General features: G+C 51.3%; 1 protein-coding gene across 1 annotated transcript; it reads left to right on the plus strand.

Moving 5' to 3' along the window:
- The first annotated feature begins 4,206 nt into the window (after positions 1-4,206).
- Positions 4,207-14,474, plus strand: LOC130204214 (uncharacterized). The gene is made up of 8 exons (XM_056430760.1): positions 4,207-4,316; positions 4,502-5,409; positions 5,514-5,589; positions 5,683-5,823; positions 7,153-7,351; positions 7,435-7,504; positions 11,662-11,918; positions 14,142-14,474. Exons 1-8 carry the CDS (start codon positions 4,207-4,209, stop codon positions 14,421-14,423), a joined length of 2,043 nt encoding a protein of 680 aa, XP_056286735.1. The 3' UTR covers positions 14,424-14,474.
- The last annotated feature ends 2,159 nt before the right edge of the window (positions 14,475-16,633 follow it).

Below are 16,633 nucleotides of genomic sequence, written 5' to 3' on the forward strand. Positions count from 1 at the left end.
CCCGGGTGGGGCCCCCCCGGGGGCCCCCCGTATGGGCCCACCGGGGGCCCCCGGGGGAAACCGGGAGGCCCCCTTTTATAAATTTTTAAAAGGGCCTTTTTTTCCCGCCCGGGCTCCCCCGGGGAAAAACCCACCCTTTTCATAAAAACCCCCCTTTTTCCCGGCCCGGGGGGGTTTTAAAAACCTAAATTTTTTGGGTTTTGGGGGGGGGGGGGGGAAAATTTTTGCCCCAAAAAAAACCCTTTAAGGGGGTTTGTTTGGGGCCCAAAAGGGGGGGGAAAAAACCCAAAAAAATTTAAAAAAAAAAAAAAATGTTTTTTTTTTGGGGTTTTTTTTTTGTTTTGTTTTTTTTTGGGGTTTTGTTTTTTTTTTGGTTTTTGTTTTTTTTGTGTTGTTTTTTTTTTTGTTTTTTTTTTTTTTTTGGGTGGTTGGGTTTTTGTTTTTACCTTTGCTTTCCTTTTTCCTTTTTTTGGACCCAAAGGGGTTTTGGGGGAAAAAACCCCCCCAAAAAAAACCCAAAACCCCCCCTTTTAAAAAAAACCCTGCCCCTAGATAAAGGACCCCCAAAGGGTAAAAAATTAAACCCTTTAAATTTTTTTAAAAAAAAAAAAACCCCCGGGGAAAAAAGGGGTTTTTTTTCCCCCTTTTTTTTAAAAAAAGGGTTAAAAATTTTTTTCCCCCATTTAATTTTAAAAGGCCCCCAGAGGGGGAGGGAGGCCCCAGGGAGGACAAACGGGCGAACGGGACAGGTTTCTAAAAGAAGGTGTCCCCTAGACCAACACCATGACTACAGCGGACAGTTCCTGACCCCACTCCTCGTGCAACGCTGCTGCCCAAAGTTGTCCTTCATCTCGTTCCTCAGCTGGAGGTGAGACCAGACCCCGTCCTGGAGGACCTTGGCCACTACCCAGTCACCCTCCCACCCTGTCCTGGGCCCCCGGTCCTTAAGCTCAGTCCTCCTTCGCTGGTAGGACCCCTCCATTGTCTGCTGTCCCCGCCTGGTTTTCCTTTTGGGGCTGTCCGGGCCGTGCCTTTTGGCCGGTAGGTAGCTCCTGCCGCCGTCCTGGCCGCTGGGGTCCGGCCCTTCCGTCATCCCAGTCCACCTGTCAGTCCCCCGCCTGTCTACTTTCCTGTCAGGGGTCTGGCCGCTCCCTCCGGGCCTCCCCGTCCATCCTAGTGGCTCCTCCTCAGGCCCTTTCACAGATGACCCCGGTACCCGTCCAAATGAGTCCCCAGTCAGGCGTTAGCCCCCCCTTTACTAAACCCAGTCAGGACCCTCCACTAACCGTGATCACACCGGGTCCACTGGGCGATCATTGATGATACTGCCCGCTGTATGAAAACGATCACAACCCCTATAAACGGATTCACGGATCCACTAGACCGTAGTCACGGACCCCTTTGGTCCACTTGGAGCCGATGGCCCTTCACGGACCCGGTTTCCACTGAGACCGCTATCCCCCCTAGAACCGGGTCCCTGGACCCCTGGCAGGCCCCCGGTCCCTGGCCCCGATCCGGCCCCTCCTGGGCCATCCACGGCCCTGCCTAGCCAGGGGCCCCTTTTTCCCTGGACCGCTGTCAGGCCCCGCCTCACGACCCGGTCCCCCTAAAAGCCAGTCAGGGACCGGTCCCTGACCCCGTCCGGGACCCCGGTTGACCTTGGGACCGCCGTTGTTCCCCTGCCCGGATCCCCTCGACCCCGGTCCCTAACCCTTCTCGGGCCCGCCCACTGCCCGGTCCTCCACTGACGTTCTAGGCCCTCCTCAATGCGCCTGGGGCTGCGGGGGTCCACTTGGTTCCTCCTATCACGCCCCGGCCACTGCTAGAGGGACCCTGGTTCCACTCGCCCGTAGACCGGGTCTTCCTCCAGCCGGGTTCCTCCATGATCCTGATGGCGGGCTGGCTGGGACTTGGTTCCCTGAGATCCTTGGGCCCGTGTGTCCTTTTGGTCCCCTTTGATCCTTGCCCCCGATTTTGGCTCAGGAGGCACGGTCCCCTGACACTGGCCCTGCAGCCTCCTGACCCTGAGACCGTCCGGACCCCCGGTCCCTAGACCGCTTCACCCGGTCCATGAGCCGCTGATCGGCCGTATAAACCCTCATGAAGTTTTATGATAGGGATTGTGTCTCAAGCAGTCCTGATCCCGTCCCTCACACAGGACCCGCTGAGTCGGATCCTGGGGTCCACTGAGATCGTGGTCCAGCAGGCCTAGACCTGCAGTCCCCCTCCATCAGTGGTCTCGCTGTCCTAGTCTGGTCCTCCTCTGTGGTCCCCTGAGTCTGCTTCCGGCCGTGGTCCCTAGTGAGTTTCGGTCTTTCTGATAGGGCCCCTTCAGGGTTCCTTCACCCCCCCATAGCCCGGGTTCGGCTGTCCGGTCTCTGCGTCTGAGGCCTCCTGGGTCCATGAGCCTACCCCGCGGTTCCACTGGTCCCCTGAGTGGCATCCGACCCTGTTACTTCCCCAGCAAGCCCCTCCACTAACCGTGGAGGGGCCCTGTCCCTGAGCAAGTCAGGGCCTCCCTCCTGGTTTCCATCACTTAGATCCTCACGTGATCCTGTCCACAACCGCTGAGTCAGTGATGCCTGTCACATGAACCTGACACACGCACACAGGGTCAACTGGAGACCCAGTTACCTCATGTCCACTGGAAGTCACGGGACGTGACGGGACCGTATGAGGGAGTTTCGGACCCGTTATCCAGACCCGTGGTCCTGGAACCCTTATTCCCCGCGGTCCATAGACCAAGTTTTTTGGTCGCTTTGGTGTTAAAGGTCATTTTCTTGGAGGATCCCCTTGTTGTTAGAATCCCTGCCTTAACCCTCCTTATGAGTCTCCTGCCCTTTGCTTTCTAATCTTTTTTCCCCTTTGCTCCCCATGATCTGGTCCGGTCCTTTGCTTCCCTCCTTGGATCTGAGTCATTCCTTTGGCCTCCCCCATACTGTTACTCTTGTTTGTTTTTTTTTGGTTGCTCTTTTTGGTTTCCTTTCTTTGTTTCCCTCCTAAGGAACCCTTTGCTACAGACCCTGCCCTCTTACCGTCCCAGTTTGTTTTGTTCCTCTGAGCCCTTGGCCTTAGACAAGCTCCTTCCTGGCACCCTTGTCCTCCTAGCCCCTGGCCTGCTATGATCTGTGCTCTGCCACCCTTGGTTCTTGGGATCCTTTGGGGTTTGGATTTGGTTCCTCATGATCCCCCCCTGACCCTTGGCCCCGGACCCTTGGTTCCTCCTTGTCCCTTGGCCCTTACCTGAGTCCTCCCTGGGTCCTCCGTCCTGGTTCTGAGGCTCCAGATCCTGGGGCCCTGCTCTATGACCAAGCCCAACCCTGGTCCACCAAACCTTGGCCCAAGACAGCCCCAACCTGGTTCACACTAGGGGGCCTGCTCCCAGTTGGTCCCGGGGACTGCTCCCCAAAAGGATCCCGCCCCTTTGGGGACCTGGTCACCTGAGTCGGCCCATGACCAGGGGGTCTCGGGACCGGCTCCAGTCCACCGGTCCACGGCCCATGGTTCGAGGATCGTTCCCGCAAAACGTTAACCTTAGCTGCCTGCAATGGGCCTTTAGCCTCCGTTGGGGGCCCAGGAAGTTAGAGGTCTGACCTTTCTGAAGGTGATGTTTGTTCTCCCATCAGGTCCTTGGATTCCAAAACTCCCTTACCCGATGCGTTGCTCTCCTGGAGGCCTTTCCAGGCATCGCCGGCCTCCCATCCCCTCTCTCATTGATCCCTTTGGCTTCCCTTTATTCCTCCTTCCCTTGTCTATTTGACCCGGCCCTCTTATCATCTAGGGCTAGCTTCCTTGGCCACACTCTATTAAAGTCCAGTTTTGGGGCCTTCTTTTAATTATTACTCTTGGGGTCCCTTCATTGCAGCCCCTCCCTCCGGGCCTCCCTTCCTCATTGTCTTTAGCATGGACTTTCTATTGGTTACCTCTTTTTTTGGGTCCTGTTCCGATCAACAGCAGGGCTTCTCTCAGCTGCCCCTTGGCCCAGGACGCCCTGCAGCGGACCGTCCCTGAGCTGGAGCGGGAAAGTTGGCTGCACGGCCCAAATCCTGGACCAGAGGTCTGCAGGCCCAGCCCTTGGTCCTTGGTCCCCGGATCCTGGTCCTCCATGCCCTCTACAGTCCTTTTGGGCCGGCTTGTTCCCCATTTCCCTCGGGTCCCTCGGTCAGAGTCACCAGATTTGGTCCTCCAGAAGCCCATCTTCCCCAAATGCCTTTGGTTTCCCCTTTGGGAAACCTGGTCTTCTCCAGGGACCTGGGCCGGCTGGGGATCCCCCTGCTGGTCCTCCTGGCCCTTTGGCCTGGGACCGGCCCAGACCGGTTTCCTCCAGGCCTCGTCCCCCGGGTCCCCCTGGTCTCTAGCTGGTCCCTGGTCTCTCCTGGTCTCTCCTGGTCCCTCCTGGTCTCTCCTGGTCTCTCCTGGTCTCTCCTGGTCCCTCCTGGTCTCTCCTGGTCCCTCCTGGTCTCTCCTGGTCCCTCCTGGTCTCTCCTGGTCCCTCCTGGTCCCTCCTGGTCCCTCCTGGTCTCTCCTGGTCTCTCCTGGTCCCTCCTGGTCTCTCCTGGTCTCTCCTGGTCTCTGCTGGTCTCTGCTGGTCTCTGCTGGTCTCTGCTGGTCTCACCTGGTCTCTGCTGGTCCCTGCTGGTCCCTGCTGGTCTCACCTGGTCTCTGCTGGTCTCTGCTGGTCTCACCTGGTCTCTCCTGGTCTCTGCTGGTCTCACCTGGTCTCTCCTGGTCTCTGCTGGTCTCTCCTGGTCTCTCCTGGTCTCTCCTGGTCTCTCCTGGTCTCTGCTGGTCTCTCCTGGTCTCTGCTGGTCTCTCCTGGTCTCTCCTGGTCCCTCCTGGTCTCTGCTGGTCCCTCCTGGTCTCTCCTGGTCTCTGCTGGTCTCTGCTGGTCTCTCCTGGTCTCTGCTGGTCCCTGCTGGTCTCACCTGGTCTCTGCTGGTCTCTCCTGGTCTCTGCTGGTCTCTCCTGGTCTCTGCTGGTCTCTCCTGGTCTCACCTGGTCTCACCTGGTCTCACCTGGTCTCTCCTGGTCTCTGCTGGTCTCTCCTGGTCTCTGCTGGTCTCTGCTGGTCTCACCTGGTCTCTCCTGGTCTCTGCTGGTCTCACCTGGTCTCTGCTGGTCCCTGCTGGTCTCTGTTGGTCTCTGTTGGTCTCTCCTGGTCTCTGCTGGTCTCCTGGTCTCTCCTGGTCTCACCTGGTCCCTGCTGGTCTCTCCTGGTCTCTCCTGGTCTCTCCTGGTCTCACCTGGTCTCTCCTGGTCTCTGCTGGTCTCCTGGTCTCACCTGGTCCCTGCTGGTCTCTTGGCAGTTCACCGTGCTGTTCAGGGCTGCAGGTCTCGGGGGCTCCAGCAGCATCACGGCCTTCATCTCCCCGACCACCAGGGGCCTGAGGGAGGCCATGAAGGCTGAAGGTGAGGCGTTGCATGTTCTACTGTGTTTCTACTTCCTGTATAAGTGAACCCTAGTGAGGCCGCATCATGAGGGACGACAGTGACGGTGTATTGTCTTGTTTCAGGAATAGAGTTCAGTCTCCCTCTAGTGGAGGAAAGGAGGCGCAGCAGGGAGCACCCGACGGAGGAGCAGGAAGAGGAGTAGGTGTCTGAACCACGTGATGTCGGCTGCATGTGTCCAGTGATCTTTGTGATTCAGCTCAAGGGGGTCTGACCCCACCATGTGGTCTGCAGGTCTGAGCTCAAAGAGGGTCAGGAGGCTGATGAAGGACCACATGATGATGATGATGATGATGAGGAGGGCAGCTTCTCCTGGCTGAAGGAGATGGGGATCCAGGACCACATCAAGAAGCCCGACAGCATCACCATGCAACTGTATCCTCCTGCTGCTGGTCTCTGGTCTTTAGTCTCTGGTCTCTGGTCTTTAGTCTCTGGTCTCTGGTGTCTAGTCTCTGGTCTCTAGTCTCTGGTCTCTAGTCTCTGGTCTCTAGTCTCTGGTCTTTAGTCTCTGGTCTCTGGTCTTTAGTCTCTGGTCTCTGGTCTTTGGTCTCTAGTCTCTGGTCTTTAGTCTCTGGTCTTTAGTCTCTGGTCTCTAGTCTCTGGTCTTTAGTCTCTGGTCTCTAGTCTCTGGTCTCTAGTCTCGTCTTAGTCTCTGGTCTATGGTCTCTGGTCTCTGGTCTCTGTCTCTGGTCTTAGTCCTGGTCTCTGTCTTAGTCTCTGGTCTCTGGTGTCCTAGTCTCTGGTCCTAGTCTCTGGTCCTGGTCTCTGGTCTTAGTCCTGGTCTGGTCCTTAGTCTCGGTCCTCAGTCCTGGTCTTTAGTCCTGTCCTTGGTCTCTAGTCTCTGGTCTCGGTCTTAGTCCTCGGTCCTCAGTCTCTAGTCTCTGGTCTTTAGTCTCTGGTCTTAGTCCTGGTCCTTGGTCTTTAGTCTCTGGTCTCAGTCCTGGTCCTGGTCTTTAGTCTCTGGTCTCCTTAGTCTCTGGTCTCTAGTGTCCAGTCCCTGGTCTCTTTAGTCTCTCTCTAGTCTCTTGGTCTCTAGTCTCTTGGTCCTTTAGTCCTGGTCTCTGGTCTTTGTCTCAGTCCTGGTCTTTAGTCTCTGGTCTTAGTCCTGGTCTGGTCCTGGTCTTGGTCTCTAGTCCTGGTCCTAGTCCTGGTCTCAGTCTCTGGTCTCAGTCCTGGTCTTTAGTCCTGGTCTCAGTCTCTGGTCTCTAGTCTCTGGTCTCTGGTCTCTGGTCTCTGGTCCTGGTCTCTAGGTCTGGTCTCTAGTCTCGGTCTTTAGTCTCTGGTCTCTTAGTCTCTGGTCTCAGTCTTAGTCTCTGGTCTTAGTCTCTGGTCTCTAGTCCTTTGGTCTCTGGTCTTTAGTCTCTGGTCTTAGTCTCTGGTCTTTAGTCCTGGTCCTGGTCTCTGGTCTTAGTCCTTTAGTCTCTGGTCTCTGGTCTCTAGTCTCTAGTCTCTGTCTCTGGTCTCTAGTCTCTCTCTGGTCTCTAGTCTCTAGTCTCTGGTCTCTGGTCTCTAGTCTCTGGTCTCTGGTCTCTAGTCTCTAGTCTCTGGTCTCTAGTCTCTGGTCTCTGGTCTCTGGTCTTTAGTCTCTGGTCTCTGGTCTCTAGTCTCTGGTCTCTTGTCTCTGGTCTAGTCTCTGGTCCCTGGTCCACTAGGACGTTGTGTGTCATGAAGCAGGTCCAGCTCCTTGACCTTTGACCTGTGCAGTCGTAAGGAGGGCTCCTCGGTGGCCCTGGACCACAAGCCGGAGTCCGTGGTGTGTGTGCGGGGCCCTCACAGCTTCACGCTCGTCAACTTCCTCATCGGCTGTAAGAGCCTGGTGGCTGCAGCCGGGCTGCAGGCCGGCCTGCCCCCCACCCTGCTGGCCCCGGGGCCCTTCAGGGGGGCCACCATGCACACCCTGAAGGTACACACACTCACACACACACTTACACAGAGACACACACAGACCCCCCCCCCCACACACACACATGACTCTGTGTGTTTTAGGCCCGCTGTGTGACTGTGAAGAGTCCGGTTGGTTCTACCTACCAGAACATCAGCAGCCTGGAGATCACAGGTCCCTCACCTCAAGCCTCATAGCCTTCTAACCTATCCTCATAGCCTTCTAACCTATCCTCATAGCCTTCTAACCTATCCTCATAGCCTTCTAACCTATCCTCATAGCCTTCTAACCTATCCTCATAGCCTTCTAACCTATCCTCATAGCCTTCTAACCTATCTTCATAGCCTTCTAACCTATCTTCATAACCTTCTAACCTATCCTTCTAACCTATCCTCATAGCCTTCTAACCTATCTTCATAGCCTTCTAACCTATCTTCATAGCCTTCTAACCTATCCTCATAGCCTTCTAACCTATCCTCATAGCCTTCTAACCCATCCTCATAGCCTTCTAACCCATCTTCATAGCCTTCTAACCATCTTCACAGCCTTCTAACCCATCCTCCTATCCTTCTAACCTATCCTCATAGCCTTCTAACCTATCTTCATAGCCTTCTAACCTATCCTCATAGCCTTCTAACCTATCCTCCTATCCTTCTAACCTATCCTCCTATCCTTCTAACCTATCCTCATAGCCTTCTAACCTATCCTCATATCCTTCTAACCTATCCTCCTATCCTTCTAACCTATCCTTCTAACCTATCCTCATAGCCTTCTAACCTATCCTCATAGCCTTCTAACCTATCTTCATAGCCTTCTAACCTATCCTTCTAACCTATCCTCCTATCCTTCTAACCTATCCTCATAGCCTTCTAACCTATCCTCATATCCTTCTAACCTATCCTCCTATCCTTCTAACCTATCCTCATAGCCTTCTAACCTATCCTCCTAGCCTTCTAACCTATCTTCATAGCCTTCTAACCTATCTTCATAGCCTTCTAACCTATCCTCATAGCCTTCTAACCTATCCTCATAGCCTTCTAACCTATCCTCATAGCCTTCTAACCTATCCTCATAGCCTTCTAACCTATCCTCCTAGCCTCTAACCCATCCTCCCAGCCTTCTAACCTATCCTCCTAGCCTTCTAACCTATCTTCATAGCCTTCTAACCTATCCTCCTAGCCTTCTAACCTATCCTCCTAGCCTTCTAACCTATCCTCCTAGCCTTCTAACCTATCTTCATAGCCTTCTAACCTATCCTCCTAGCCTTCTAACCTATCCTCCTAGCCTTCTAACCTATCCTCCTAGCCTTCTAACCTATCTTCATAGCCTTCTAACCTATCCTCATAGCCTTCTAACCTATCTTCATAGCCTTCTATCCTATCCTCCTAGCCTTCTAACCTATCCTCATAGCCTTCTAACCTATCCTCCTAGCCTTCTAAACTCATCTTCACAGCCTTCTAACCTATCTTCATAGCCTTCTAACCTATCCTCATAGCCTTCTAACTCCTCATAGCCTCTAACCCATCCTCATAGCCTCTAACCTATCCTCATAGCCTTCTAGCCTATCCTCATAGCCTTCTAACCCATCTTCATAGCCTCTAACCCTATCCTCCCAGCCTTCTAACCCATCCCTATAGCCTTCTAACCTATCCTCATAGCCTTCTAACCCATCTTCATAGCCCTTCTAACCCATCCTCCCTATCCTCTAACCCATCCTCATAGCCTTCTAACCCATCCTCATATCCTTCTAACCCATCCTCCTATCCTCTAACCTATCCTCATAGCCTCTCAACCCATCCTCATAGCTTCTAACCCATCCTCATAGTCTTCTAAACCCATCTTCCTAGCCTTCTAACCATCCTCATAGCCTTCTAACCTATCCTCATAGCCATCTAACCTATCTTCAAAGCCTTCTATCCCATCCTCCTAGCCTTCTAACCTATCTTCATAGCCTTCTAACCTATCTTCATAGCCTTCTAACCTATCCTCCTAGCCTTCTAACCTATCCTCATAGCCTTCTAACCTATCCTCCTAGCCTTCTAACCTATCTTCATAGCCTTCTAACCTATCCTCCTAGCCTTCTAACCTATCTTCATAGCCTTCTAACCTATCCTCATAGCCTTCTAACCTATCCTCATAGCCTTCTAACCTATCTTCATAGCCTTCTAACCTATCCTCATAGCCTTCTAACCTATCTTCCTAGCCTTCTAACCTATCCTCCTAGCCTTCTAACCTATCCTCCTAGCCTATCCTCATAGCCTTCTAACCTATATTCTTAGCCTTCTAACCTATCCTCCCAGCCTTCTCACCCATCCTCCTAGCCTTCTCACCTATCCTCAGCCTTCTAGCCCATCCTCATAGCCTTCTAACCCTTCATAGCCTTCTAACCTATCCTCCTAGCCTTCTAACCTATCCTCATATCCTTCTAACCTATCCTCCTATCCTTCTAACCTATCCTCATAGCCTTCTAACCTATCCTCATAGCCTTCTAACCTATCTTCATAGCCTTCTAACCTATCCTCATAGCCTTCTAACCTATCCTCCTATCCTTCTAACCTATCCTCATAGCCTTCTAACCTATCCTCATATCCTTCTAACCTATCCTCCTATCCTTCTAACCTATCCTCATAGCCTTCTAACCTATCCTCCTAGCCTTCTAACCTATCTTCATAGCCTTCTAACCTATCTTCATAGCCTTCTAACCTATCCTCATAGCCTTCTAACCTATCCTCATAGCCTTCTAACCTATCCTCATAGCCTTCTAACCTATCCTCATAGCCTTCTAACCTAGCCTCCTAGCCTCTAACCTATCCTCCAGCCTTCTAACCTATCCTCCTAGCCTTCTAACCTATCTTCATAGCCTTCTAACCTATCCTCCTAGCCTTCTAACCTATCCTCCTAGCCTTCTAACCTATCCTCATAGCCTTCTAACCTATCCTCATAGCCTTCTAACCTATCCTCCTAGCCTTCTAACCTATCCTCCTAGCCTTCTAACCTATCCTCCTAGCCTTCTAACCTATCTTCATAGCCTTCTAACCTATCCTCATAGCCTTCTAACCTATCCTCATAGCCTTCTAACCTATCTTCATAGCCTTCTATCCTATCCTCCTAGCCTTCTAACCTATCCTCATAGCCTTCTAACCTATCTTCATAGCCTTCTAACCTATCCTCATAGCCTTCTAACCTATCCTCATAGCCTTCTAACCTATCCTCATAGCCTTCTAACCTATCCTCATAGCCTTCTAACCTATCTTCATAGCCTTCTAACCTATCCTCCTAGCCTTCTAACCTATCCTCATAGCCTTCTAACCTATCCTCATAGCCTTCTAACCTATCTTCATAGCCTTCTAACCTATCCTTCTAACCTATCTTCCTATCCTTCTAACCTATCTTCATAGCCTTCTAACCTATCTTCCTAGCCTTCTAACCTATCCTCATAGCCTTCTAACCTATCCTCATATCCTTCTAACCTATCCTCATATCCTTCTAACCTATCCTCATATCCTTCTAACCTATCCTCCTATCCTTCTAACCTATCCTCATAGCCTTCTAACCTATCCTCATAGCCTTCTAACCTATCCTCATAGTCTTCTAACCTATCTTCCTAGCCTTCTAACCTATCCTCATAGCCTTCTAACCTATCCTCCTAGCCTTCTAACCTATCCTCATAGCCTTCTAACCTATCCTCCTAGCCTTCTAACCTATCTTCATAGCCTTCTAACCTATCTTCATAGCCTTCTAACCTATCCTCCTAGCCTTCTAACCTATCCTCATAGCCTTCTAACCTATCCTCCTAGCCTTCTAACCTATCTTCATAGCCTTCTAACCTATCCTCCTAGCCTTCTAACCTATCTTCATAGCCTTCTAACCTATCCTCATAGCCTTCTAACCTATCCTCATAGCCTTCTAACCTATCTTCATAGCCTTCTAACCTATCCTCATAGCCTTCTAACCTATCTTCCTAGCCTTCTAACCTATCCTCCTAGCCTTCTAACCTATCCTCCTAGCCTATCCTCATAGCCTTCTAACCTATCTTCTTAGCCTTCTAACCTATCCTCCTAGCCTTCTCACCTATCCTCCTAGCCTTCTCACCTATCCTCATAGCCTTCTAGCCTATCCTCATAGCCTTCTAACCTATCTTCATAGCCTTCTAACCTATCCTCCTAGCCTTCTAACCTATCCTCATAGCCTTCTAACCTATCTTCATAGCCTTCTAACCTATCCTCCTAGCCTTCTAACCTAGCCTTCTAACCTAGCCTCCTAGCCTTCTAACCTAGCCTCCTATCCTTCTATCCATTCACTGAACCATGTGTAACTCCTCTCTCCTCCAGGACCCATCCTCCCCTCCTCCCTCCACTCCATCACCTCCCTCCTCCGGCCTGCTCAGAAAGGGAACTTCTCAGCTGCTCTCTACACACACACACCTACAGCCGTGATGAACACACACACACCTACAGCCGTGATGAACACACACACACCTACAGCCGTGATGAACACACACACAACTACAGCCGTGATGAACACACACACAACTACAGCCGTGATGAACACAACTACAGCCGTGATGAACACACACCCCAAGCAGCAGGTGAGATTTTTAATTCAGTTTTTTTGTATAGCCCAATGTCACAAATTACGAATTTGCCCCAGAGGGCTTTACAATCTGTACACGTAGACATCCCTGACCTTTGACCTCACATCAGATCAGGAACAACTCCTAAAAATTAGAAAAGGTCGGCAGGACCATGTCATCAGACCAGCAGGTCCATGGACCCTCTGAGACGTGAAGTCACAAGGACTAGGGAGGAAGCAGAGTTAGTGATGTGTGATGGAGAGATGAACATTCATCCATGAGGAGAGAGGTGCTCAGTGTATCCTAAACGTCCATAAGGAGAGAGGAGAGGAGAGAGGAGCTCAGTGTATCCTAATGGTGCGTTCACACCGGACGCGTCGAAAAAATTCTCGACGCGTCTGACGCAGCAGTCTCGACGCGCGTCGAAAAAAGTGTGTTCACACCAGACGCGTCGGGGGCGGAGTCATAAATGTGTCGAGGAACGACTGGACCGCAGAGTACTTCCACTTTAGTGGACCGAGCTGCTCTCCCACTGCGCTTCTCGCTGCTCTCTCTCTCTTCTCTCTCTGATACGTGTCTCTGAGACTTTTCCACCTCCGGCAGATCTCCTGCCATGAAACACATATGCCGGCGGTTGGTTGATAGTAAAGTACAACAAATAGCGAGAATAAAAGCAAATACATACATTCAAAACGTACCAGGTAGTCCCACGGCTTCTCCGACCTTGTTCCACGCTTTATCTTTATAGCTCCGGTTTCGGTAAGCATAAAGAGTTGTATCGTAAAGTTCGGGGTGCCCACAGACAGCGACAATAATCTTTTCCTCCATTTTCTAAACCGGCAGGACGATGACGAGCGGAGCTGCTCAACGCTGATTGGCTGACGCAACTATGACTCACGCGTCTTTGCTGCCGGAGTTGGGAAATTTGAACTCGCGCGTCAACGAGCTGCGTCTGCTCGCTCTGTTCGCCCCGCGACAAACCCTCTGTTCTGCTGCTTCAAACGCGTCTGACGCGCTCGCTGGGAAATACGCAGCTACGCAGCTTCGACGCAGCTTTGCATTGACTTAACATGTAATCTCGACGCGCGTCAAAATGTCGACGCGTCCGGTGTGAACACACCATAAGCGTCCTTAACCCTTGTGTTGCCTTCGGGTCATTTTGACCCGATTCGATGTTTAATGTCGGTGTTCTTTCGGGAGTCAACAAACAAACATAAAGTACTTCACACTTAAACTTGGAAAACAATATTAATTCTAATAATTTTCTGGAGATTTTTATAGCTGGGGTCATATTGACCTCACGGGTAAAATATGTTAGGAAATATAAAGGTAACAGGAGGGTTAAACATTGAATCGGGTTAAATTGACCCGAAGGCAACACAAGGGTTAAGGAGAGAGGAGCTCAGTGTATCCTAAGCGTCCTTAAGGAGAGAGGAGAGGAGAGAGGTGAAAATGGAAAACCTGGAAAGAAATTAAATCTCGAAAGTTTTGGAAAAGTTTTGGTAATTGTTATATTTATTTTTTCTGAGTCTGAAATATTGAATACAGGGTTTTTCCTGCGCGCGCACCGTCTGTTCGAGCAGGTCGGGCTGTTGAGTGAGTGATCAGCAGCTGGCCGCTCGGTCCATTCGCGCACCTCACAGATGCGTATTGATCAGACAAGAAGACACGCTTATCAACTCCAGTGTTTCCCCTCCGATTATAACAGGGGGAAATCTCCCCCCGCCACTCTCATCTCGGCTCGTGCGCGCCAGAGCTCCGATGCCGGCGCGCGCCCTAGTCCCGCCCCCCTGAAGCTGTAAACCTCGGAAACACTGAACTCGATTACGATTGATCAAAACAGAACGAGGGTTCGGTTGTAGCCTCCTTGAAACATACTATTGAGAACATATTCGCTGACATGCACCTGATGAACACAGTTTTTATTTTTTCCATCGCGGACTTTTTTTTGTCATAGGCGCTCTGGAAAACGGCTTAGGCGCGCGCCCAAGTGTTCTCTATGCAGGAAAAACCCTGGAATATGCTTTCAAAAGAAAGACGCTCTCATTCTCGCGGCGCAACCCGCTAGCTAATGTATGAAGGTTCCTTTTGAGGTCCATCATGATGCATTCAAGCGCGACTCGAGAAAATAATCTGTTGAAGATGAATGATGTTAGTGGGTGTTGAAGCCCCGCCCCCTCCCCCCTCTGGGGGCTGGTCACAAGCCCCCTGTCTCACTGCAGCTGTCTGTGTTTGCAGGGTTCTGGGGGGGTGGACCTGTCTGGATGTGGTCTCCAGCCCGCGGTGGGTTCTGGGGGGGTGGACCTGTCTGGATGTGGTCTCCAGCCCGTGGTGGGTTCTGGGGGGGTGGACCTGTCTGGATGTGGTCTCCAGCCCGCGGTGGGTTCTGGGGGGGTGGACCTGTCTGGATGTGGTCTCCAGCCCGCGACCCTCCAGCAGCTCCGGCAGCCCTCCAGTCTGGGGAAGACGGCTCTGACTCACCTGAACATGAGCAACTACAGCTACATGTGGAAGAACTGACGAGTTCTAGTCTTTCTATTCATAAACTATTTTAATAAAGTGTCTCTGGTTGTTTGTCTTAACGTTCTTCTGGGCGTGACGTCCAGCTGATGGCACAGAGCCAGACCCTCATCAGCTCCTTCCTCTAAGGCTCCTACAGAGGAACCTCATCTCCTTCCTCTATCTCTAAGGCTCCTACAGAGGAACCTCATCTCCTTACTCTATCTCTAAGGCTCCTAGAGGAACCTCATCTCCTTACTCTATCTCTAAGGCTCCCAGAGGAACCTCATCTCCTTCCTCTATCTCTAAGGCTCCTACAGAGGAACCTCATCTCCTTCCTCTATCTCTAAGGCTCCTACAGAGGAACCTCATCTCCTTACTCTATCTCTAAGGCTCCTAGAGGAACCTCATCTCCTTACTCTATCTCTAAGGCTCCTACAGAGGAACCTCATCTCCTTCCTCTATCTCTAAGGCTCCTACAGAGGAACCTCATCTCCTTCCTCTATCTCTAAGGCTCCTAGAGGAACCTCATCTCTTTACTCTATCTCTAAGGCTCCTACAGAGGAACCTCGTCTCCTTCCTCTATCTCTAAGGCTCCTACAGAGGAACCTCATCTCCTTCCTCTATCTCTAAGGCTCCTACAGAGGAACCTCATCTCCTTCCTCTTCCTCTATCTAAGGCTCCTAGAGGAACCTCATCTCCTTCCTCTATCTCTAAGGCTCCTAGAGGAACCTCATCTCCTTCCTCTATCTCTAAGGCTCCTAGAGGAACCTCATCTCCTTCTTCTATCTCTAAGGCTCCTACAGAACCCTCATCTCCTTCCCTATCTCTACGGCCCTAGAGGAACCTCGTGTCCTTCCTCTATCTCTAAGGCTCCTAGAGGAACCTCATCTCCTTCCTCTATCTCTAAGGCTCCTAGAGGAACCTCATCTCTTTCCTCTATCTCTAAGGCCCCTAGAGGAACCTCATCTCCTTACTCTATCTCTAAGGCTCCTAGAGGAACCTCATCTCCTTCCTCTATCTCTAAGGCTCCTACAGAGGAACCTCATCTCCTTCCTCTATCTCTACGGCTCCTAGAGGAACCTCATCTCCTTCCTCTATCTCTAAGGCTCCTAGAGGAACCTCATCTCCTTCCTCTATCTCTAAGGCTCCTAGAGGAACCTCATCTCCTTCCTCTATCTCTAAGGCTCCTAGAGGAACCTCATCTCCTTCCTCTATCTCTAAGGCTCCTAGAGGAACCTCATCTCTTTCCTCTATCTCTAAGGCTCCTAGAGGAACCTCATCTCCTTACTCTATCTCTAAGGCTCCTAGAGGAACCTCATCTCCTTACTCTATCTCTAAGGCTCCTACAGAGGAACCTCATCTCCTTCCTCTATCTCTAAGGCTCCTACAGAGGAACCTCATCTCCTTCCTCTATCTCTAAGGCTCCTAGAGGAACCTCATCTCCTTACCTTATCTCTAAGGCTCCTAGAGGAACCTCATCCTTCCTCTATCTCTAAGGCTCCTAGAGAACCTCATCTCCTTACTCTATCTCTAAGGCTCCTAGAGGAACCTCATCTCCTTACTCTATCTCTAAGGCTCCTAGAGGAACCTCATCTCCTTCCTCTATCTCTAAGGCTCCTAGAGGAACCTCATCTCCTTCCTCTATCTCTAAGGCTCTAGAGGAACCTCATCTCCTCCTCTATCTCTAAGGCTCCTAGAGGAACCTCATCTCCTTCCTCTATCTCTAAGGCTCCTAGAGGAACCTCATCTCCTTCCTCTATCTCTAAGGCTCTTAGAGGAACCTCATCTCCTTACTCTATCTCTAAGGCTCCTAGAGGAACCTCATCTCCTTACTCTATCTCTAAGGCTCCTAGAGGAACCTCATCTCATTCCTCTATCTCTAAGGCTCCTAGAGGAACCTCATCTCCGTACTCTATCTCTAAGGCTCCTAGAGGAACCTCATCTCCTTCCTCTATCTCTACGGCTCCTAGAGGAACCTCATCTCCTTACTCTATCTCTAAGGCTCCTAGAGGAACCTCATCTTACTTCATCTCTAAGGCTCCTAGAGGAACCTCATCTCCTTCCTCTATCTCTACGGCTCCTAGAGGAACCTCATCTCCTTACTCTATCTCTAAGGCTCCTAGAGGAACCTCATCTCTTTCCTCTATCTCTAAGGCTCCTAGAGGAACCTCATCTCCTTACTCTATCTCTAAGGCTCCTAGAGGAACCTCATCTCCTTCCTCTATCTC

This window comes from Pseudoliparis swirei, chromosome 14 (genome assembly GCF_029220125.1).
Source record: "Pseudoliparis swirei isolate HS2019 ecotype Mariana Trench chromosome 14, NWPU_hadal_v1, whole genome shotgun sequence".
NCBI lineage: Eukaryota > Metazoa > Chordata > Actinopteri > Perciformes > Liparidae > Pseudoliparis > Pseudoliparis swirei.